This window comes from Notechis scutatus, chromosome Z (assembly GCF_049901735.1).
Source record: "Notechis scutatus isolate UNSWTSFEM ecotype Mainland chromosome Z, rNotScu1.2, whole genome shotgun sequence".
Lineage (NCBI taxonomy): Eukaryota > Metazoa > Chordata > Lepidosauria > Squamata > Elapidae > Notechis > Notechis scutatus.
In genome coordinates, this window is record NC_142025.1 from 89599546 (window position 1) to 89625280 (window position 25735).

The 25735-nt window shown below is 35.6% G+C and overlaps 1 protein-coding gene across 4 annotated transcripts; it reads left to right on the forward strand.

The window, feature by feature from the left end:
• The first annotated feature begins 1434 nt into the window (after positions 1-1434).
• METTL16 (methyltransferase 16, RNA N6-adenosine) lies at positions 1435-21339 on the forward strand. 4 transcript variants are annotated; one of them, XM_087947901.1, is made up of 10 exons: positions 1435-1608; positions 1676-1825; positions 3987-4189; positions 4588-4728; positions 5941-6056; positions 15088-15230; positions 16317-16386; positions 17621-17710; positions 19228-19401; positions 19491-21339. In XM_087947901.1, exons 2-10 carry the CDS (start codon positions 1698-1700, stop codon positions 20097-20099), a joined length of 1674 nt encoding a protein of 557 aa, XP_087804027.1. In that variant the 5' UTR covers positions 1435-1608; positions 1676-1697; the 3' UTR covers positions 20100-21339. The 4 variants fall into 4 exon arrangements, with proteins under 4 accessions (XP_087804027.1, XP_087804028.1, XP_026538561.1 ...); XM_087947902.1 differs by having other exon boundaries at positions 1679-1825; XM_026682776.2 differs by having other exon boundaries at positions 1435-1493.
• Positions 21340-25735: the final 4396 nt, after the last annotated feature.

Here is a 25735-nt window from a genome sequence, read left to right on the forward strand (position 1 = left end):
GCAGGTGTTCTCTTACTATTTTTTTGCTTATTTTAACTTTTATTTCTGGTCTGTCTTTTACAGTTATGTTTTTGGTGGATTGAGCTATAGTTTCTTTTTGCGTGAAGACAGATGCAAAGAATGAGTTAAGCAGTTCTGCTTTCTCTCTGTTGCCTGTTACTTCCTTGCCATCTTCTCTCTTTAGTGGACCGACTGTTTCCTTGATTTTTTTCTTATTTATATGTTGGAATAAACTTTTTTTATTATCTTTGACTTTCATTGCAAGTCTTTGTTTGTTCTGAGCCTTTGCTTTCCTGACTTCATCTTTGCAGATTTTGGCTATCTGCTGATATTCTGCCTTAGCTGTATGTCCTTCTTTCCATTTTTTGTAGTTGTCCTTTTTTTTCCTTTCAATTTGCCAGAGAGATCTTTGAGCAGCCATTCTGGTTTCTTCTTTGATTTCTTGTTTTTCTTTCTCAGTGGAATTGTGCTGGTCTGGGCTTCTATGATCATACTTTTTAGAGTTTCCCAAGATTCTTAAGTTCTTTTCCTCTTTAGGATTTTCATCCATGGAATCTTTCCCAAGTTCTCTCTGAGTTTATTAAAATCAGCTCTTTTAAAATCCAAGACTCTGGTGTCATTATGTTCTGTTGCTTGTGTTTGTGTTATGTTGCATTCTTGTATGACATGGTCACTCTCACCCAAGATTCCTGCAGTTTCAGCTCCCTCTATCACTTCTTCTCTGTTTGTAAGAATTAAGTCCTGTATGGCTGTCCCTCTAGTTTCACCCTCTACCTTTTGGACAACAAAGATGTCAGCTAGATTGGTTAGGAACTTATTTGATTTCTCACTTGGTGCAGATCTCATATATCTCATACAGTATATTAGGTTCACCTTTTAAGTTGCATTAGTGAAATAAATGAACTTTTGCACAAAATTCTAATTTTTCGAGTTTCACCTGTACTTCAGTGTTATTTCAAACTTTGAGAGCGCTAGGCATCCAAAGTTGGTGAACGACAACGTCTAGCAACCCAAATGTGGGGTGGTGTCCAACAATAAGGGGCAGGATCCCCCTACCTGTTTACCCCCACACTTCATATAGGCACTCCTAGTCAACCGTTTACTCTGGCAACGAGGCAATAACGAGCCAAGAGCAGCGACCAGCTACTCTTCACTAACTTTTCTGAAGGCAGACGAGGGGAGGCTGTTCTTGGCAAAGGAGCGTCTCCCTCGCGCTTCAGCCAAGAAAGATGCAACTGCCTCTATTCCCTACTAGAAACCGACGCCCTAGTTCCTGCTAACGAAAGGGGGAAAAAAGACAAGGGCCGAACGCACCTCCCACCCCTCCACTTCCCCAAGGGAAGGTGGGCACAAGACCAGCTTTAACCATAGAGGTATCGATGTTCAGAGTGGCCCTGCAGGACTTCCTTTAAAAAGCAAACGCAGTCACTCGGCGCACTTCCGGTGTGCGCGAGGAGGAGTGTTCCGCAGTTTGCACCAAAGAGACTTGAACGGTGTTTTTGTTTGTTTGTTTTAATGCTTCTCCCCCACCGGGCTGCGCCTTCTTCGCGGGAGGGAGGGAGGGAGGGAGGGAGAGGGAATCTCCCTGGAAGAGGTCCGAGCATCTTGGTGGGTAGTCTTTGGGGGGCGGGGGTGCTCACACTTTTGAGGTGACCTGGTAAACTTTTCATATCAGTAGGTATTGGCCGGCCCTCCAGATGGCCCTCAACAAATCTATGCATGAGAGGAATAGGTACAAGAACAAACCTCCCGACTTCGCTTTTCTGGCATCCAAGTATCCAGAATTTAACCAGCACGTGCAAATTAATTTGTCAGGAAGAATGAGGTAGGTCAACATGTACATCCGCTTATCTTTTCTCTTTACGTGAGTACTTATCGGTGAAGGCTGTGTTTCACCGGATGAGAGAAGGTTTTCTTCTACGAGGATTCACAATACCAGTAAAGGAGAATATTTGAAGCCCAAGGTTGAAATGAAATGAGCATGGCTTTCTTGCAGACGTTTCATTACCCAAAGTAGGTAACATGAGTGCTAGACTGATGGGGATAGCATTCATAATCTAAAATCTCACTCTGAGAGGGGGAAGTAGAAAGAGAGAGAAAGAAACAAATATCTCTCCGGTTGTTCAGCTTAAAATATTGCATATATGTAGTTTTTAACTGAGGAAATTAACCTGGTATTCGACAAGGTACTGTATGTATGTATACACACACACACACACAAATATGTGCATTACTAAGGCTCAGGGTTTCATTAGTAGCAAAAATTAGAGAGCATTTTTATCTGGGGAGGCTATGGGTTAGATGCACTAAGATTGCTTTTTGGCTTAAATATTGCTAAAGGGAATTGACAATGTAGATACAAAAGTACAACTTATTGGGAAAGTTAAGAATCCTTTTAAAACCTCTAACTTCTTGTTCTTCAGATGTGTAGGCTTATTGGGGTAGTAATTCTGATTGCTCCAAAGTTTTAATAAAATGAAGCTTGTTAGAATATTATAACAATTTTTATTTAGGGCTAAAGAATTGAAATGGTTCAAACACAGGTCTGAGCTTATTTTGACGAATCTGTGATATAAATAATTATGGTTTCTGTTTTAACTTTTAAGAAAAGGACATAAAAAGCATATAAGTCCCACTACTTTCTATTCCCTAACAAAGTAATGGGGCAAATACCAAGACAAGCTGGCTACCTGAAGACCACATGTAGCCTCCCCCCCCCAAAAAAAAAATCTGAGACGTGCCTTCAGAAATCAGCAAAATAGCTAATTTATTATTCCTAAATGCTCTCATAGCATCTATTAAATAAGCCTGCTTAAACATGAGTTGCTAGCAAACTTATGTCAGGATTATTGCCTCTGACAGCTTTATCCAAGCTAGTCAGTTAATTTTATTATGGTTATTTACCAGTATTAGGCAACAGAAATACAATTCTCCCTAATGCTTCATTTCCAGACAGGATTTGGTTTCATTTGTTACAACCCTTGCTTGTAAAGCAATTAAACTTGGTTTAGATATTTGGCCACAATAAAAAAGTAACAAGTCCCATAAAAATAGCTGGAATCAAATTACCCACTATTGCTATTTATCTTAAGGCAAGCTTGCTTGTTGTTTGTGTCACATCAGTAAGGAATAATGATTCTTTTATATGGGAGAACCCTGTAAAAACTTAAAAACATAGGTCTATTATAATTAGCAGTGGTCACATGTATGCTTATGCACAATAGGAAATTGGATGCACTGCCACCTTGGTGATCTTCAAGTCTTCTTACTGTTAGTCTCTCTACTGCCCATTTTTGGAGATATAGAAATGACAGACAGTGCTCACCCACCCTGTCTTTAGGTTATTTCCGCTGAACCGTCTGCCAGATAATTACCCATAATAAAAAAGAATCATGAATGTACTTTTGATAATATTCACAAGTTAATAGAATGTATATGAGACTTTACTACCACTTTTTTCACATAGTGTGCACTTATTTGTCTGTTGAATAGGAATTAGTAGCCAGATTTATATATTAAGATGTCTGATTAAAATGATTTGCCCCAAGCACCTTATGAATCCAAATGGGTTCTGACAAGTGCTTGGTTGTTTTTTTCTTAGCTATCTTATGGGCAGTTCAAACAAGTGCCGGATTGAGCCCTTTAGATTGTCTCTTTTTATTTGTGGGCTAAAACCTATATGTGGCTTATTCAGGGAACAAAGAAAGCTACCAATGGTTATAATGCCTCTCTTTGAGAAGTAATGATGCCAGCAATTCTGAAAGAGAATATGGTGCTTTACCTCCATCCTGGATCAATCTATATTTGATATCTTCCTTAAACTCATTTATACTAGATAAGTACTGATTTGTATTTGATCTCCCATTTTGAAAATGTGATTGGAATACAATAGCAGATCATTCTGGATATAGCAGATTATTTAAACCCTGTTTTTGTCTGTTGTTTACTCATTCCATGGTTCTCTCTCTGTTTCTTGTACCTTCCAGTTTAAATTTCAAGGATCCACAAGCAGTAAGAGCACTAACATGTACGCTGCTGAAAGAAGATTTTGGACTTCAGATAGATATACCATTAGAAAGGCTTATTCCAACTGTTCCCCTGAGACTGAATTATATCCACTGGGTTGAAGATCTAATTGCTCAGCAAGATACTGCTACTAAAGGTTCTGTTACATGGGGAATAGACATAGGTATGTTGTAGACTACATGAATGTGGTCATGCAGTCACCAGGAATTAAACTAAACTCAAAAGGAAACTACTTTTTAAAACTTAATGTTTATGTCTGTCAAGCTCCCGGCCCACGGGCCAGATGGATCACATGCTGGCTATGCCCACACCTGGTTTAGCAAAGAGGAAAAAAGTCCCGATACACCACATGATGCTGCCGTGATGCTGTGAATTTGACACCCCTGTCTTAAGGAGTAGCAAAAAAGATCCTCTTTTTCATGCAGAATTCATTTAGTAAAGGTTTACTTGATGCAATCAACTAATACCCTGTGATTATCTTGGAAAGGCTTCAAAGTTAGTATGTTTTTCCTATTGTTCACTTTTAATTAATCCAATTTCCCCTTCTTGAATGTAATATAGGTACTGGTGCATCCTGTATTTACCCATTACTTGGTGCAACTTTGAATGGATGGTATTTTATTGCAACAGAAGTGGATGATATATGTTTCAGCTATGCCAAGAAAAATGTAGAGCAAAATAACTTATCTGATCTTATAAAAGGTAACATTTTGTTTGTCTTTGATAATACCTAGGCAGAGTACTTTATCTGCTGTTTAAAAACAAGATCATATATAAAACACATGATTTAGAGGTTGTTTGTTCTGATTCAAAGGGTTCTTTTTAAACTACTTTGTTAAACACTACTGGCAATGAATAGGAAATCAATTATCAAAACATCTAGCTTTCCTTCCAGTTACTCCATTAGAAATAGATAATAATGACAAATTGTTAAAGGCTAATTATTACATTTATTTTACTATATGAATTTCCAATTATCCCTTTTAATAGTTGTACCACTAGATTTATAATAAAAATGTAGCTATTAAACTGAGCATCTAAGGCAAGGGTCTTCAAACTTGGCAAGTTTAAGACTTGTAGACTTCAATCCCCAGAATTCCTGAGCTAACATGACTGGAGGAGGAATTCTGGGAGTTGAAGTCCACAAATCTTAAACTTGCCAAGTTTGAAGACCCCTGATCTAAGGTCTAGAATGCTTCACTTGTGTTTGGAACATGAAGTGCTAACAACCTCTGTTGTATTAACAGAGGGATACAATCAAGATCAAGGGAGGTACTAATACCACTCTATAAAGCCTTATTAAGACCACACCTAGAGTACTGCATCCAGTTCTGTTCACCATATTACAAAAAAGATGTTGAGACTCTAGAAAAAGTACAGAGAAGAGCAACCAGGATGATTAGGGGACTGGAGGCTAAAATGTATGAAGAACGGTTACGGGAACTGGGCTTGGCTAGTCTAGTAAAGAGAAGGACCAGGGGAGACATGATAGCAGTCTTCCAATATTTGAAGGGCTGCCACAGAGAGGAAGGGGTCAAGCTATTTTCTAAAGCACCTGTAGGCCAGACAAGGAATAATGGATGGAAACTGAACAAGGAGAGATTTAACCTGGAAATAAGGAGAAACTTTCTGACAGAACAATCAACCAATGGAACAGCTTGCCCTCGGAAGTTGTGGAGCATCATCACTTGAGACTTTCAAGAAGAGATTGGACTGCCATGTGTGAGAAATGGTGCAGGGTCTCCTGCTTGGACGGGTGATTGGCCTAGATGACCTACAAGGTCCCTTCCAACTCTGATTATCTGTTATCTGTTAACCTAGATAAATATTTTTCATTTTGATTTATTAGGAACAATCTTCTAATGTTGAATGAAAAGACTGTCTACTAATTATTTCTCTTTATTTTTCTTCTAGTGGTTAAAGTACCACAAAAAACACTACTACTGGATGCGTTAGAAGAAGAGTGTGAAGTTATTTATGATTTCTGTATGTGCAATCCTCCATTTTTTGCCAACCAACTAGAAGCAAAGGTTTGTTTATTATGAGCTTATCAATGGACTTTTTCTTCTTCATTTGATGAATACTTATTGTTGAGAGGATATTTCATATTTATAATGCTTGAAGTCGAATGGTGATGTTATAACTGAAACAAAACATGTAAAAATTATCCCATTTGTTTATTTGCATAACAAGGTAAAATAAAGAATTCCTCAAGTTCATAAGGCTCAGGTCGGGACACATCTTACTCCAGCTTTTTGTTTCTCATACTTGCCAAACAGATGCCTTTGAGATGCTTACAAATGGGAAATGTACATTTACCATTGTTTCTGATGAATAGATATATACATTTTATTTCTTTGATAACTATGAAAATGTCTCACTTTTTTTCACTGTGCAGCCTACATTGCTGCAGTTTCTTGGTGATTTCCTATCCCTGTTTATCTTCTTTGAAATCAACCAAGGCCCGAGAGTTGTTGCCATCTGCTGTAAAGCAAAATTAAACTTTTCTCTAATTTGGCTACAGGAAAAGATTATGAGACACGAAACCAATGTCTGTCATATAATTTCTTCAGTTCACAATGGATCTTAATTGAGAATTTATCTTTTATATTTCTATTAAACATGTGTCAGTCTATTTCATGGTAATGAACACCTTTATCTCATGCATTCATTGTTATTTGTAGGGAGCAATAATACCAGCATTATTACTCAGCCTTCCATCCTTCCAGGGTTGGTAAAATGATATCTTTAATGTCTTTTTCATACCTTGATTGTATTTGAGTATACGAGTACCTATGTATCACTAATCCTTGTTCATTCAATTCTTGTTTTGTTTTGAACTCACCCTTTTCATTCAAAATGTCTTTATATCTAGTAATACTTCCCATTTTACAAACATTTGGGTATACAAGTGCTTCTATCTTTGATAACCAGACTGGTATCTTCATATAATGCTGTTCCCTAGTTTTTTCCCATACACATAACAATGCATCCCTGACCATATGCCTTTGAAAGTACCCATGTGCTTTACTTCTACTATACCACAAAAATGCATGCCAGCCCATTTGTAAGTAAAGTCATGTCCTTCCAATGTTTATAACCTTTTGTTCCTCAACAATATCCATTATTTCATCCATCTTAAAGCCATGGCCTGATAGTATATCTCCCAATTAGGTAATTCAAATCCTCCTCTAGTTCTGGCATCCTGTAGCATTTTAACATTAATTTGTGCTTTCTTCCCTTGCCATATATATTTCAACACCATTTTATTAATATCTTCAAAGTATTTTTTTTCTCTAACTTTATCGGAATTGTTTGAAATAGATATAACACTTTGGGCAATATGTTCATCTTAATCGCCACAATTCTTCCTGTTAAGGAAAACTGCATATTACCCCATTTTTCTAACTCTGTCTTTATCTGCTGTTTCAATTTATAATAATTGTCTTCTTTAATTGTTCCACACCTTGCTGTCAACTGTATTCCCAAATATTTAACTTTTTTTACAATCTGAATATCTGTACCCTTTGACAGTTCCTTTTTTTGTTTCTCTGTCATATTCTTCACCACTAACTTAGTTTTCCCTTTGTTTATTTTTAATCCAGCCATTCTCCCATATTTTTCTATTCTATTTATCAGCCTAGGTCATGTTCCTAGAGATTCTTCTGGTATAAAAATGAAGTCATCTACAAATGCCTGTAATTCGTTCACCTCTTTTCCATCCCTTTTATTTCCTTATCTTTCCTAATAGTTCTATTTAACACTTCTAAAGCTAATATAAACAAAAATGATGATAAAGGACACCCTTGTCTTGTTCCTTTCTCAATATGAATTTTCTCTGTCAATTCTCCATTAACCAATACCTTTGCATATTGTTTATAATATGTAGTCTTAATCATATTAATAAATATTTCCCCAAACTCCATTTCCTTCATTTGTATCAACATAAATTGCCAATTCACATTGTCGAAGGCCTTCTGTGCATTTAGGAATATCAAGGCCATCTGCTTCTCTGGATGTGTTTCGTAATATTCCAACGTATTTAAGATTGTTCTCATATTGTCTCTTATTTGTCTCTTAGGTAAAAATCCATTTTGATCAGGATGTATAAATTGGCTTAAATATATTTCAGTCTTGCAGCCATTATTGATGCAAATATTCTGTAATCCGAGTTTAACAGCGATATTGGCCCATAATTCTTTACTTGTTGTAAATCAGTATCCTCTTTTGGTATAAGAGTAATATATGCTTTCCATCCATGAGTTAGGGATTTTAGCTTTAGTCAGAATTTCATTTGCAACTTCTAATAATATATCACTTATAGAGTCCTGTAAAACTTTATACATTTCTGCTGGCAGGCCATCCGGCCCTGGCGTTTTTCCATTATTTTGTCTTTTAATTGTTTCCATTAATTCCATCATTGTAATTTTCCCTTCCAACATCATTTTAATTTCTTCTGGCACTTTAGGTAGTTCCATCTTCTTTAGATATTCCTCTATTTCTCCTTTCTCTACTTGTTCTTCTTTATATAATTCTCTATAATATTTTTGTATTATTTCTTTCTTATCTTTCATTCCTATAACACAAGTTCCCTTTATCATCCATTAGTTGAGATATCCTTTTCTTTTCTTTCTCTTTTTTTCAATTTATACACCTGGCTTATTTATTTTTTGTGCTAGTTCTTTGTCTGTTATTTCCATTTTATGTTTTGTCAAAGTCATTTTATCTTGAGTTCCTTTATTTTGCGGATTTTTTTTTTTGCAGTTCTTCCAGTTTTTTATATTCTTGTAACATTTTTTGTGCTTGTCTTTTCTTTCTATTTCTCTTTCCAGTATATGTTATTTTAGTCCTCTTATGTAAGCTTTAGCTGTATTCCACACATTTAATTAGGTTTCTTCTTTCTTATTTTGTTCGAAGAAAATTTTTAATTCCTTTTCCATGTATTCAATATATTCTTTTTCTCTCAGTATTAGATTATTCATTGTCCATCTTGACTTCTTCTTTTGTCCTTTCCATATTACTTTAATCGGACAATGATCTGCCCATATATTTGTTTCATTGCTTATGTCTTGTATATTAGCAATTATCTCTGTTGTTGTCCATATCATATCTATTCTGGACCAAGATTTGAATAAAATGTCTATTTGAATAAAATGTATATTGTTGCTTTTCTGGATATCTTTCTCTCCATGCATCTTGAACCATGCATCTCTCCATGCATCTTCTGTCATTTAAAAAATGACTTAGGTAGTATTCTTTTGTTTGTCTTTTGTGTTTTGTAGTCCTTTTTTACATCTACTATTGCATTGTAACCTCCAATAACACAAATATGTTCATGTTTCCAGTTCTGCTATTTTTTTATGTAGTTTGTCATAAAATTCGTCTTGTCTTTCATTTGGGGCATAAATAGCCACTAGTAATGAAATATCCTTTTATAGTTCATCAATATTTCAACTATCAGTACTCTCCCTTCATTGTCCTGGTAAATTAATTCCGTTTTTATAGTCTTTTATATATAAAGCTATTTCTCTTTTGCTTTGTTGTGCCAATGTAGTGTATAATCTTCCAATCTTAGGATGGTCTAATACTTTCTCATATTGTTTCTTAATATGCACTTCTTGCAAACAAATTATATCCAATTTTAGTTTTTCTAATTTATTAAATATTCTTTCCCTTTTGATTGCAGAATTTAATCCATTTATATTAATCATCATTAACTTAATTTCTTCATCCATGGTCTTATTTGTGATATGCTTTAGTCACCCTTGTCACTCTCATTTCTCTTTGCTGTCTTGGTCTCTCATCTTCCCTGGTTATTTTCTCTTCCTGCTCTTTTTCTTCTTCTCTTTGTTGTCTCTCCTCCCTCTCTGCAATTTCTTCTCGCAGTTTTATTTCTTCCATGTCTCTTCTTTTTTCACCTTCATATTCTCTGAAATATTGGTCATAAAATAATTCTCCTTTCTCAATTATATCTAGTCTGTGCTCTCATCAAGTCACCATTATTCCCTCTGGTACCAGCCCATCTAAAACTAATTTCTCCTTTAATCAAGCATTTTGTCAAAAACTGATATTTTCTTCTCAGATCTCTTATACTTCTTTGTATTTGTTTCAACACAGTTATCTCCTTTCCTTTATATTTTAATGGTTCGTCTTTCACCACCTTTATTATCTCTGTTCTTATGGCCTTCTTTGTAAATCTAATATGCACTTTTCTTGGTAGCTTATTTCTCATTCCATATCTGTTCTAAACTCTGAAGATTTCATCCGTATCATTTTCTTTTTTGTCTCTTCTCTGGCTGCTGCAAGTAAGTCTGCCATTATGTCTGCTAAGTTCTCGTTTTTGTCTTCTACAACATTTTGAAATCTTAGATAATAATCAGCCTTGTCCATCTCCAACATTATTTTCTTTCTACTATAGAAGTTTTTTCTTCCATTTTCCCCATTTGTTCCTCATTCATCATCATCATTTGTTGGATATTCTCCCTTCTACATTATCTATTTTTCCTTCCATCTTCCCTACTTTTTCATCCACTTTCTCTTTGCCATTTGATCTTACATTGTTTGAAGTATTGCTTTAATTTCCGCCTGCATTGTCACCCCCTTTTCTTGTTGAATAATCAAATCAAGAGAACTCTGCCCTCTACAACTGGGTGTCACAGAAGATTCTGAGAATGGTGCAGATGTCACTGTTTTTTTCATCTTGAGATTTTTGACTAATTTTCTCTTATCAATTTATAGTCCACAAGATCTTTCCCCAAACAAAAGAAACTTTCGTCGGGTTCTTCTATACCTTAATCCAATATATTCTGTCGTGATAATACTGTAATCCAACAAGAAGATATATATAAAAAAAGAAAATCACCAAGAGAGCTCAGTAAAAATGGGAGAGCTCAAGAAAAAAAAAGGAAACAGTAAAAAAGAAAGAGAAAAAAGATTAAGTCCAAAAATTAACTCTACCAATAATAAAAAAGCAGAAAGAATAGTGCAGTCCAAATTTTAAAAAGTTAATATCCATAAGAAAGGAAAAAGGAAAAAATAAAAATAAGGAATGAAAAAAGAAAATCCTTTAACAATATCCACTAGGAACGAATGATTAAAATCCAGCTGTAAAACTCTTGTGTCACCGTTTGTCAATGTACAGTCTCGCTATTTCTTCTTTGTCACTCTATCCAAACAGCTTACACAGAAGAAGAAGAAAAAGAAAATAATAAGCAATTCAGTGAAAGGAGTTCTGGTTTCTGTTTCTTTGTGTCTTTGTTTCTTTTAGTGTACAAGGATTACACTTTTTCCAATACAAGTTCTCAGTGTAACCCTCTATCCCTGTAGATATATGTCTTATTTAGTCTTCTTTTAGTGTCGAGGTCAGTCTTTCTCCTTTCCACCTTTATCTTCAATTGCCCCCCCCAGTAGGTGGCACTGTTGCATTGCTTTTCCTTTAACTTAAAATGTTAAAATTATTTGTAAGCCTTTTAAAAGTTTTTTTTTAAATTTAAATCAGGGAAAAGTAATGATTCAAAAGTAAAATAATCCAATTTCTTTTCTTGGTCACCTTAGTTCATTAGGTTCAATTAATCCAGTGCAGTTTCAAAAATAATTGTAAAGAGTTCTTATTCTTTGTTCAATAATTAATGGCTTCCTCTTTCTATTTGTGCGAGAAACAGCTTTCCCCGCCGCTTTCTTGGGGGGGGGGTGTTTAAATGCCACTCACTCTTTAGTTCTGGCTTTCTCTTCACCCTTTTCTTTTCAGGGGGCTCTTTCTTTGTTATTCAAAAAGTTTGATATTTGATCACACTCTTTCCTTCTTTTCACCAGAGACTGTCCCAGCTTTGTAACGGTTTGATGACCACTTTCTTTTCAAGTCAGCCAGAGAGGCTATCTCTCGATCTACCAGGGATATTGTGATATCCCTGGGATCAGCAGAGTGTCCTCTCCTCGATCATCATCTCTCCAAGACAATTTAGGTCCAAAGGACCACCATCTTTCAGGATATCGAGATCCTTGGAGTCCCTAGAGATTCAAAATATAAAATATAAACAAAAATATAGATGTCATAGGAAGTATATCCTGGATCACAGATATTATTAAATTGTTGGTTGCGAAGTTGTGTCTGACCCATTGCAACCCCACGGACAACGTTCCTCCAGGCCTTCCTGTCCTCTACCATCTTCTGGAGTCCATTTAAGCTCACGCCTACTGCTTCAGTAACTCCAGCCACCTCATTCTCTGTCGTCCCCTTCTTCTTTTGTCCTCAATCATTCCCAGCATTAGGTTCTTCTCCAATGAGTCCTTCCTTCTTATTTGGTGGCCAAAGTATTTGAGTTTCATCTTCAGGATCTGGCCTTCTAAAGAGCAGTCAGGGTTGATCTCCTCTAGGACTGACCGGTTTGATCACCTTGCAGTCCAAGGGATTCACAGGAGTCTTCTCCAGCACTATTGTTCAAAGGCCTCAATTCTTTGGCGCTCAGCCTTTGGCCTAACCATACATTGAAACTGGGAAAACCATAGCCTTGACATTTTTGTTGGCAGGGTAATGCCTCTGATTTTTAGTATGCTGTCTAGATTTGCCATAGCTTTCCTCCCCAACAGCAAGCGCCTTTTAATTTCTTGGCTGTAGTCCCCATCCTGGAGCCCAGGAAAATAAAATCTGTCATTACCTCCATTTCTTCCCCATCTACTTGCCAGGAACTGAGAGGCTGGATTCCATGATCTTAGTTTTTCTTAATGTTGAGTTTCAAGCCAGCTTTTGCACTCACATCAAGAGACTCTTTAGTTCCTCTTCATTTTCTGCCATTAGAGTGGTATCATCTATATATCTGAGGTTGTTGATATTTCTCCTGACAATCTTAATTCCAACTTGTGATTCATCCAGCCCTGCCTTTCTCATGATGTGCTCTGCATATAAGTTAAATAGGCAGGGCGACAGTATACAGCTTTGCCAAACTCCTTTCTCGATTTTGAACCAATCAGTTGTTCTGTGTCCAGTTCTCACTGTTGCTTCTTGACTCACATATAGGTTTCTCAAGAGATAAATAATATGGTCTGGTACTCCCATCTCTTAAAGAACTTGCCACACTTTGTTGTGATCCACACAACCAAAGGCTTTAGCATAGTCAATGAAGCAGAAGTAGATGTTTTTCTGGAACTCCCTAGCTTTCTCCATGATCCAGTGTATGTTGGCAATTTGATCTCTAGTTCCTCTGCCTCTTCAAAATCCTGCCTGTACTTCTGGTAGTTCTTGGTCCACATACTGCTGGAGCCTAGCTTGTAGGATTTTGAGCATAACTTTGCTAGCATGTGAAATGAGTGCAATGGTGTGGTAGTTTGAACATTATTTGGCATTGCCCTTCTTTGGAATGGAATATAAACTGACCTTTTCCAATCCTGTGGCCACTGTTGAGTTTTCCAAATTTGCTGGCATATTGAATGTAGCACTTTTACTGCATTGTCTTTTAAGATTTTGACTCTTAATTCCAAATCTTAAAATTCAAATTCAATTATTAAATTACAATATACCAGTTATTAAGGAGTGCACATTTTTACTATAACCATCTTCCTTTTTTTCTTTTACTTTTTTGGAGGGGAAGATCAGTTAATTCAACATTAAAATAATGTTTAAAGTTATAAACTACACATTTGTCTTATTATAACTGGGTACATTTTTATTGTTTTAATAAGAACTGTGAATTGTAAGGTCCAATACCTTTTAGTTAAATCATTCAACTTGTTACAAGACAAATTGCATTGATCCTATAATTTCAAATCTAAGAAAATTCTATTAATTAAAGTTCTTACCAATTTTACTTGATCTTCAAAAAAACCCAAAATGTTGCATGTTTCCATTTTGCTTTTGTGACATGTCTGTTTATTTATGTATGGTTGTATGTGGGTGTATATTTCCAATAATTATGACTTCTCATTTTAGTAATAGCAAATATTGGTAAAATTCTATAACAAATTTATTACCACACTAATAATTTTAGATTTTTTTATTATAGAAAAACAGTGCAAAACATACACTAATGAATTTATTCCACCAGATTTAATTCCACGGGGAGTGTTTTTAGTGCTTCTATGTATAAATTGATAACAGTCAAAAGTATAAATCATATGTTTCTAGCACATCTTCTAAAAAAAGGCTTCTTTCTTCTAGCAAAAATCTTTCCATCATAAAAAATAAAGAATTGTGAGATTAAAGCCATTGTTAAACATGCCTATTATATCAGCTACTGAAAATTGTTCTTTGGTTGGGTTTTTTCACTACTTTTTAAAAAACAGAGATAATTAATTTTATCTTTGTCATTCTACCTTTTGGGCATAAGAATTGCAAATAGTAAATGATTCATTTTTGATTGTGAAATAGATAAGATTCTGTTACATTTTGATGCTGTTAATTTTTACTATTAAAGTAAAATAGTATGATTCCTTACATGTATTTTATGTTTTCTTATTTATAGTAAATCTGCAAAAAACAGTCCATTAACTCTTAATTATATGTATTATAAGGCTATGTTGCCTGCCTGAGCAGCGAACTATTTATTTTAAATATGTTAATTCAAGTTATTACTTTTCTGCATCCTAGTTAGTTCATAACAAGCCCAGATGCTACTGTTGTAGTAATGGAGAATACATGTACCATAAGGTTGAGTGGTTAGATTATTGACATCTTGGATAAATATCAATTTAGATGACACCAGAAAGTAATTAGAAAAGTCACCCAATTTTTTTAAAGAAAATGTGAAAATATAAGTTACTAGAATATGTTGCTAATCATTTTACCAACAGCTTTCTGTCTTATTTGAACGTTATCCAATTGCTTATGATAAAGCAATTAATTTCATCTTTCTAATGATGGCACATCTTAGTTTAAGCTATTAAATTACTCCAGATCTATTTTCTTGAATAGCTTTGTTTTGCTTGTATTGTTTCTTGAAGTAATACGGCAATAGCAAAAAAAAATGTTAATCAAAGGAAAAAAAGATATGACATAATTAGCTCACAGGAAAAAATAATAGCTATTAGTTGTTTACATTTTAGTTTGCAAACAAATTGTTTATTTTCCAGGGAGTAAATTCTCGTAATCCTAGAAGGCCACCTCCTAGTTCAGTCAATACAGGAGGCATAACTGAGATCATGGCTGAAGGAGGAGAGCTAGAATTTGTCAAGAGAATCATTCATGATAGCTTGCAACTTAAAAAAAGATTACGGTAAGAAATTACATTAAATTAAAAGGCACTGGCATTTAGTATAAACTGTAGGTCTGTATTTAAAAAAAAAACCAAAAATATGGAAATTTTACACACACACACACACAATCATAATTAGCTTCAGAATAAATTCTTCAATATATTAAGGAATTGTAGCCATAAATTTATCTTTCCAATGTTGAAGAACAAGTTTCTTAATAATAAGAAACAATATGAAGGATGAGAAGAATCCATTTCCATTATCCATTCATCAGTTCCTATGTACTAGATATGTAATTCAAAACAATATGGACACCCACAAATATTACAACTTGATTTAAAGTCTAATCAATATATGCAATGCTTTTTTCATGGCATATAATATATTTTGTATATTATATAATATATTTTGCATCCAAAATAGTCTGCTTAATTCAGGTACCATGTATAAATATCTATGAAAGAAGAATTTGACCTTGGTTGTTTGCTTGCAAACATTTCATTACTTAATGAAGTAATATTACTGATGATGTGACATTTAGAGAGTAAGAAAACAACAACCTATTACCCTTCTTCTTCATCAGAGGAAACAACAGCAAATTAGAAATGAAAGTCTTATTGAAAATCGGTCCACACTAACCAAATGCTCCATTATCAAAATAACAACCGAGCCTCCCACAAGGTGCCCAGAATCATGATGTTGACATGGTGGCAAACATACATGTTTTCATTCTCTTTGATCTAATTTTTCACATTTTGAAAAGACCAGAGCAATATTTTTTCCAGCAGCCAGCTTCCAGTTAAGCAGAGATTAATACCAAACAACCAAAAGAAATTAAAACTAATCAAAGAACTACCAAAAAGAAAATCAGAATGTCAGTTTTAAATAAAGCAAAAATAAATATTAATTATTTGTATCTTAATGTAAAGTTGTTTGCAGTTTCAAAAAAGTCAAAGAGACAAGTCATCCATTCAAAAAAGGTTAGTTCCAAGAAAGAGAGCCACCCCAATACATCACAGTCCGATTTCTTCTACTGATTTAGAAATATATTTCCTTTACTTGAACTTTATTTCCCACTTCTGAAATGTTGTTTTTCCTTATTAAAGGTGGTATAGTTGTATGTTGGGAAAGAAATGCAGTTTGGCACCATTGAAAGAAGAACTACGAATCCATAGAGTAAGTAGTTCTCTAAAGACACTAAAGTTATCTGTTACTTAAAAATTTGTAACTAGACTGCCACTTACATAAAGTTACATCTAAAAAAAAGTAGTCTGTTTGTTTACTATGCTTAGTTAAAACTTCTAATAAGAAAGAAATGTAGCTCTGAATCTCTTATAAAGAAGCATTAAACCACTGTTCTTTCTTCAGTGTAGATCTATTAGAAGCCAATATTGGTACTATTTTGGGATGTGCATTGCAGGATTTGCTTTTGTAGCTTGCTTGTTTTCCATATGGATTGTACATAGATATCTGGAGCAGAAAAAATGCTTTTTCTTCTATTTAAATGCAATTACTGGTTCCTTTCTGTCTGACCAGTCACTCATCCTGTGCTGTTTCTCTTTTGAAGAAATTTTTAAAGTAGTGCTAAGAATTAGGATGAAATTATTCTTAATGTTTCCCTGCTTGATTATACAAAAAACTGTAACTACTTAAAGGAAGTTATATGGGAGAATTTGTAAATTTATCTAAATTCTGTGGTGTAGAATAATAAGTAGTATAGTTTACTTTTCTTAGTGAATTCAAAGGTTATCATACACACTAGCATGCTATAAAAGTTCCATTCAAGTTTCTTTGAGTCAACAAAGTGGCTGAATCACATGTAACATGAAGTTGTCAGTTCATATTTGACCTTCAGATCATAGTGCTCTTCAGACCTGCTATATTTGCATATTTTGATTATTCTTATTTGGCTCTATGCAAATTGGGCAAAAATGTCCACTATAGAAAACTTGTCTCTTATGTTTATATTTCATTCACACGGATGTATATGTACACTATCCCATAAATTGCTCAACAATTTATATCATCTCAAATTCAGCCTCTCCCACATATATACAGCAAAATAAGAAAACAGCATGCAGGGTTAAAATTCCACATACCATCACTCATATAAGACCTGTGTTTCCTGTTTAACCTACCAAACTTCCAATCAGCAGGTTTGTGGAAGTGCACTTTGTGAGCTGGGCACTATATATTTCAAGACTTATGTGGGCTATAACTTATTTAGATATGCTCTTCATACTATTCTTTATTCTTATTTTTATAACAGGTTAGTTGTAAAAAATACATTGTTGATTTACATTATATTTTGATGTTATGTTATATATCTCTTAAATTGTCATTGGACAGTTGCAGAATACAGCTTTTGGAAACTGAAAAGGCTAAAGGCTGATTTTATTTTTCCGTGCAGGTTCCTAAAGTCACCCACACTGAATTCTGCCAAGGTCGTACTATGCGGTGGGCCCTGGCTTGGAGCTTTTATGAAAATGTCAAAGTTCCAGTAAGTGATTCTCTTGTCCTCTTTCAGTACCTACATTGACTCTTCATAGGGCATCATTTACAGGAAGTCCTCAACTTACAACTATTTACTTAATGACAATTCAAAATTGCTACGGCATTGAAAAAAGTGACTTATGATTGGTCCCCAAACTTATGCTATCACAGCATCCCCACAATCATGTTATCAAACTTCGGGTATTTGGCAACCAACATATATATATATAGAGAGAGAGGGAGAGAGAAAGAGAGAGCACATCCCAGGGATATGTGACACCATTTGCTACCTTCCCAGTCAACTTCCAACAAGTAAAGTTAAAGGGGGAAGCAAGATTCATTTAACAATCAGGTGAATTATTCGCAACCATCAAGTAAAGGCCCACTTATTATTCGTGGCACAAAAGATCTTAAAATCAGAAGTGACCACCTTGCTTAGCAACATAAATTCTGGCCTCAATTATGGCTTTAAGTCAAGAATTACTCCTGTGACTGATTGCACACTTTTCAGTTTTTTCAGAGCAAATATAGAGGGATTGGAGTACCTGTTGATGAAACACATTCAGATTCCTTTTTATTTCTATGGCTTACTGGGATGATTCTTCAGATCCCGGTGTTGAGTTATTCTTTATACAGGAGAGCATTTCCTAATATAGTGTACTTGAGAGGAAGTTTTATATGCACGTCTTAAGACATTAAACAGATTAATGTGGACAACACCACTAATGAGTGCAAAGATTTGTTATTCCATTACCTTCACCTCGTGCAAGTGGAGGCCATCAATCATATGTGGTTGAAAATTATACTATTTGTCTTAACTTGTATAGTCAAATTCAAGAGGGAGAAATAGTAAGTGGCCCTCTTTGTTGGAAGATGACCTTTGCCCTTGTGGGATCTGACTTCCCAGGCACTATTGTTGTCAGTCAAAAATTATCAATTGTTTCAGCAAACAATGAAGATACTAAAATAATTCAACTACTTATTACTAAATAATTGGAGGTGGTGATAATTTTAGGGTTGTTCCCTCAGATGTAACTATATTGTTGCAGTTCGCAGAATACTTAGAATATGTAACTTAGCTTTAGGTTGCCTCAAAAATGTATGGGATACATTCTAACATGTAGGAAAAATCGGAAAAATTCACAGAGGGAAACTATATATATATATATATATAGAAAATGATAGAAGCTTTCTGTCAAGGCATCAATTTTTGAGCAGTTCTCTTGTGAATTTCTTTAGTCCAAAATCAGATTTCTATCTTTATGCATTCCATTTCCTTTCCCAGTCCCACTGATAATCCCTTCTGTTATGTTCACCATGTTCAGATGTAGCTTTCCACTGGCATTTTGTGGGGAGGAGAATGGCTGTATAGTGAAGAATGAGATAGCAGATCTTTCTATGAACTCACTAAATATATGTACTCTAGGATCAAAGTCCTTTCAATGTTCTCTTCTTGTTCTTTAGGATATCACTTTGTTTTTCTAATTATTTTGTTCAACTTGAATATTGTATTTCCCCCCTCAGTCACCTCCTTCTAAGAAAAGGAAACTAGAAAAACCTCGGAAACCAATCATATTTCTTGTCTTGGCATCTACTGTCAAAGAGTTAGGTATGAAAGCTTCATCTGTAGGAATCAATGCTGTTGAAGGATTAGAAGTTGTTGCAGCATGGATTAGAAAACTCCTCACTGACCTGAAGGTATGCTAACTTTTTAAAATTCTGCTTCAGGCAGCTGCCAGTAGTCAAAAAAGAGCCACACTATAGTTTGATGTTATTCCCTTCAATAGGTCCAGCATAAAACACTTCCGTGTGGAAAAGATGAGGTCAGCTTATTTCTAACAGCTGTGGAAAATTCCTGGATACATTTAAGGAGAAAAAAGAGGGACAGAGTCCGGCAACTGCGTGAACTTCCTCGGGCATCTGAAGATTTCCTGCAATCAGCAGAAGAAAAGGATCAGAAAACATCCAGTAACATCTCTGAGTGTGAAGGAAATGCAAATGAATCTACTGAAAAATCATCTGAGGTACTTTGTCTTGATGTTGAGTCACCAGAAGGTAATGGACTCAATAATATACCTGCAATTCAGGAGGAAAATGTCCAGGGATCCACCGAGGAAAACAGCAGTGCAGAGGAACCATCCCTTATTTCAGAATCCAAAGATATTTCCAGTAATCAAAATGAAGGGACCATGACCTTTGCTTCTGAAATTCTGACTCTTGAAACTGGACAGAACGATACAGGAGAATGGTTCCTATTCAAATGTATGTTAATTGTGAAGAAAGAAGGTCCTGATATTTTAGTAGAAATGCACTGGATTGCTGGACAGAACAGAGACTTAATGAATCAACTGTGCACTTACCTAAAGAATCAGATGTTTCGTTTGATCACAACTTAGACATATGGATGTATGGGAGAATTATCCTTTGTAATATTGCTTTTGTATTTAATAGCATTCACAATGGCACCTCTTATAGGTAATAGGTCCTAAAAACTTCTGAAATTTGAGGTGTTTATGATTAGTTTAAAAAAAATGCTTACTTTCCACTGGAATAATTCAGATGTATGTTATAATTGTACTTTTCTTACTGATTTCAGTGAGTCATAAATGTAACAAGCTTAATCGGAATCATTTCTCCTGTAATCATTACCTTTGTGTAATGTATTTGAGTTAATATTTTTGTTTCACTTTACATGTTGAAAGAGTACACTGTAATTGAATTAAAAATATCATAAAAATTATTGTCAGCTTTTCCAACTGCTCAGAAATGGTTTTATATCCATATCTTGGTCTTTTATCAGAAGTGCTCCCACATATTATTGCATTAAAGCAATAATAGGCTTCTCAATTTTGAAAGAACAGAGATTAGACATTAGATTAGACAATGTCATTTAGATTATTTTGCTATAGAATTGAGAAAACGATACACTTTGTTCTCTGGTGTATTGGATAAGTTTTAAACAAAGTCACAGTGTTCTTACTAAAATCAGAATCCAATGTTTGGAGTGCCTCATTAACAATAAATCAATTTTTGCAAAGATGCAAAATTAGTTAGTGGATCAAACGAAGTTAGGCAAGGTTAATAATTCACTCATTTTTTTTTTTTGGAATTGGAGCAAATTTAAGGAATAAAATGGGAGTTTTATAAAGATTTGCAATGCCAATTTCAGCAATTGAGACCCCCTTTCCTACAATTAGACCCATTTTAGATTATGTCCCTTATTTTGGAATGAAATCCTCAACTTACAGCACAAAGTCTGATATAATTCTCAGTTTTAACAAAATTGTGCACTAGGTTTTAGTTACCCATTTGTATGGTATAAAACAAATCAGTTTTCAGTTTTCAGATTAGGAATAAAGTCTAATAAGATTATTGATCTTATTGAGGGATCATACTTCACTTAATATGTTAAAACATTAAAGTGTATTTTACAGGCAAAGTTACCTTATAGCAATATAACAATCACAATCTGACTCTCTGTTTTGTATATATTTTTTAACTTCAAATTATATATATTTTTTCCTCCTCTCCATGAAGTCATGTGTTTGTGCTTTCTACTGCCATCTTGTGTACTATTGTGACTTCAATTTCCTTGTTCAATACTTGCCGTCTGGCTATTAAAGACATGGAACTTCATGGTTGTTCCATATGATTGTGATAATCTTGTCTTCTGTCAACTTCAAAGAGCTGCACCACAATCACATATTGAATGGAAATTTTTGAGAAATATGTCTGCTTTCCCTCATTAATGACAGATGCTTACTACAGCATCGTCTGTTAAAGAAGAAAGAACATTAGGCAAATGAGTTTGAGAGCTCTTCCAGAGAGCTGCATTTCTGGAATCTGAATTTGATACAGAAAGAATATGGGGTGGAGGTTCAATTAAAATACTTTTTACCCAGAAACCAAGATTGCATATAAGATGCTGTTTTATTGCTGTCTTCAAGTTCAGTCCATCACAGAAAGAATGTCTGGATGAACTAAATCATATAAATTATTTTGTGGATTAGCAATAAAAACAAGTAAATTACCAAGACAGCCTTCCTGAACATGAAATCATCTAAATAATCCAGTGTTCATAATTGGCCATATGTGTTGGGAGATGATGGAAATTATAATCCAAATGGAACTATAGATGGGAGGGGAGCCTGTAAAGGATATTCCATAGCTTTATACCCTATAAATCAAAATGACATATATTTGCCCGGATTTAGAGAGAAACTGTAATTTGAGAAATATAACATATGACTTAGATTATTGTGTGAATCCATGTGCTATGATTCAAATCGTGGTTTAGGGCTCAGCAATTCAAAAATTTATGTTGAAATCTGTGGTTAGGTGAACTATGGTTTAGTGGGATGCATGATAGTAGTTTATCTTGTCAGCATTTTAAAGTTCACATCTATTCTTATCTTCTAACTCTATTTTTTCCAGGTTATAGTATCAAACTGTCTATATTTTCTGGAGTCAGCAAAGGTTAGCAAAGTAGAGGTGAGGGAGATGGTTTACTTTTTTTTCCAGAAAGAAGCTTAAAATGATTGTTTTGGTTGGTCCTATGTTTTGCATTTGTTGTTAATGTGAGGAAAGGACAACTATTTTTTTTTCTCTTGTTTTGTAATCAGCAAGTTCATCCATTTATAAAGACCTTTGGGCTTTTGAAAGTTTCCATAATGGCAATTAGCTAATTGTAGGATTTTAGGGGCTGAGTATGCCTATGAGTCCAACTATTACGTTTTATAAATGAGAGTTTACAATGTAATGTATTGTGTAAGCACAGCCAATTATGATTTACTCCAGAAATCATGGTTAATCAAAACTAATAACTGAACTGTACTTCTGAGAATACCTTCATGAAGTTTCAATTAGTGATACAGATCATTGTGAAGAAGACATTTTACCTTTTTTTCAACAGCTGGTGGGCTTTGTATCATATTTTGCTCCTAGCAGCAGCAGGAATAGATTCTTGTGAGTGAGTGAATGAGTAGTACAACTATTGTTCGCAAGCTAGACCTTCCAGGTGTGCTGGATTCAGTTCCCACCAAGCATAGAGAGGCAACATCTGGGGTGTTACACCTTCAGGAATATCAGTATTTAGCCCTCAAAATGCTTAGCATCCTTGGAAGAATGTGGTTAGGTACATGTTCCCCTTTCTTTTTTAAGGAAAAAATCCCAGAGATTCACCAAGAGTCCTTCAGCCTCACTGAGCCTCGGTGGTGCAGTGGTTAGAGTGCAGTACTGCAATCTATTTCTGCTGACAGCCAGCTGCCTGCAATTTGGCAGATCAAATCCCACCAGGCTGAAGGTTGACTCAGCCTTCCATCCTTCTGAAGTAGGTAAAATGAGGACCCAGATTGTTGGGGGCAATATGCTGACTCTAAACCACTTAGAAAGAGCTGTAAGGCACTATAAAGCAGTATATAAGTCTAAGTGCTATTGCTATTCATACCAAATATTTGGCAAAATATCTACAGTGGAACCTCTGGTCACGAACACTTCTGACCATGACCAAATCGGGTTCTGACCAAACAATCCACAACATTTTTGAATCGGGTCACAATCCAAAAATCAGGTGGCGATCAAACATGGCCACAGTCAATTCCCTTTCTGCGCCGATTTCCCCTTCTGCACCATTTTTATTTGTAGGCACATGCACAGTCAGTCTCCAAACTTAGGGAGCAAATTACTGTCGTGACCAGAGGTTCCACTGTATATTGCTACCATGCATGATTATTTCTTTGTGTTTCTTTCTGTTGGTTAAAAAACACCCTATAAATCTGCCAAACAATAGGGAAAAAAAACATAATGAGCAATTCAGTCCTACAGTTTTCAGCAAAGACAACAGACTCTTTTACTGTACTAAAGACTAACTATTTATTCAACACATCAATCTGAAACATGGCACATGTCAGGTGAATGGTATATTATCCTGAGAAAAGAGTAAACATACAATACATATTGTGGAAGAAGTTAAAAATGATAAGATGAGCAGAAAATTAAACTACAAAATTAAATACAGTAATCAATATTAATACTGGCCATTCACAAAACAATTAACACAGATACAAATGACATTATCATTGACACATACATGTTAAGAATCCATTGAGTGTATACTGTCCACATGGAACATTTCAATGAACTATTGCCAGAGTTATATTAAACACATACATTGTTCTTTTAAACAAATGTGTTATTTTAGTATCATTTTATGCAAGTTACTAACTTGGCTGTGAATCTAGATGTAATCATGCAAATATTTATTTCATTAGATTTCGATGCTACCCAACTCCTTGTGGAGAGACAGTATAGATTGGGTTCACTTCACTCATACCAAACTATGTTGTTGTTTTTTAATTGTATATATAAGAATTCTTTTGGGTTCACATGTTCTAAGCCAAAACAAAACTAAATTATAGTTTAGTGTGCTAAATCCATTTCATACCTTTTTATACAAATTGGAAGGAATTCTTCTGGCATGGTCTTTCTTCCATGAATTCCCCATTAAAAGATAATCATAACTGGCTGGCCATTTCAATTTCTTGATCTCTCAAATCTGTGCAGCTGTGAGATTTTCAGGCTTTCAATGAAGGGTTTCTTTCTTCAATTGAATCATGGGAACATGAGAATAGAGGATGTCTTGTGTCTTCCATTTAAAACAGAATCTTCTTGTAATCTTGAAATACAGAAGGTAACAGCATAAGTGCGCAGCCGTGCACATGGAGAAGTTTTGAATGAAAAATCTGCTTATTAAATCAGTTAAACCATATATTTGGAAAAATGGTTATTATAGTTTTGACACACATCTGTGTATTCTCTCAGATATCAGATGTTTAAACTGGATTTGGTATTTTTATCAACCCAAGGACATGGTATAGGCAAATGTTTGTCTATGTCAGGGGTGTCCAACCTTTCACCTTCCCTGGGCCACATTAGAAGATGAAAATTTGGTTTGGGCCGCACATAATTAAATTAAATAATAAATTAAATTAAATTAATTAAATTAAATTAAATTAATTAAATTAAAAAATTAAATTAAATTAAATTAAATTAAATTAAATTAAATTAAATTAAATTAAATTAAATTAAATTAAATTAATAAAATAAAATAAAATAAAATAAAATAAAATAAAATAATTATTTATTATTAATTATTTATTAAAAATTATTTATTTTTTATTTTATAATTTTCCGGCCAAATTTTGCGGAGTGGGGGGAGGGGGAAGAAAGCTCGCCCGCCTCGCGCCTACCTCTCCTCCTGCAAATTATTTATTTTTATTAATTTTCCGGCCAAATTTTGCGGGGGAACAAAAGCTCGCCTGCCTCACGCCTATGCAGTGGCGAATGCAGTGGCGGCGGCAGCGGTGGCGGGGGCAGAAGCAGCAGCAACGGGGGTGGGGCGGGGGCAGAAGCAGCAGCGGCGGCAGCGGCGATGGGGGCAGAAGCAGCAGTGGTGGCGGCGGCGGCAACAGCAGGAGGTGGCGGGGCGGGACTTTTGGGCTGCGGCTGCCCGCCTTTTCTGTTGCTCGCCTCACCCCGTCTCGCGCCTACCTCTCCTCCTGCAAATGCAGCAGCGGCGGCGGCGGGGGCAGAAGCAGCGGTGGCGGCGGCGGCGGCAACAGCAGGAGGTGGTGGGGCGGGACTTTTGGGCTGCGGCTGCCCGCCTTTTCTGTTGCTCGCCTCGCCCCGCCTTGCGCCTACCTCTCCTCCTGCAAATGCAGCAGCGGTGGCGGCGGTGGCGGCAACAGCAGGAGGTGGCAGGGCGGGGCTTTTGGGCTGCAGCTGCCCGCCTTTTCTGTTGCTCGCCTCGCCCCGCCTCGCGCCTGCCTCTCCTCCTCCTCGCTAGATCTTTCATGAAGGTTGGGGTGGGCGTTGGGCCGCATTACGAGGCGACCTGGGCCGCATGCGGCCCGTGGGCCACGGGTTGGACAAGCCTGGTCTATGTATTGTCACAGGATGTAAGCTGGTAGTGCTACGTTCAAATGGTGCTTTGGGATTGCACCTAAGCCACCTCTTGTTATTAGTACTACCTTTC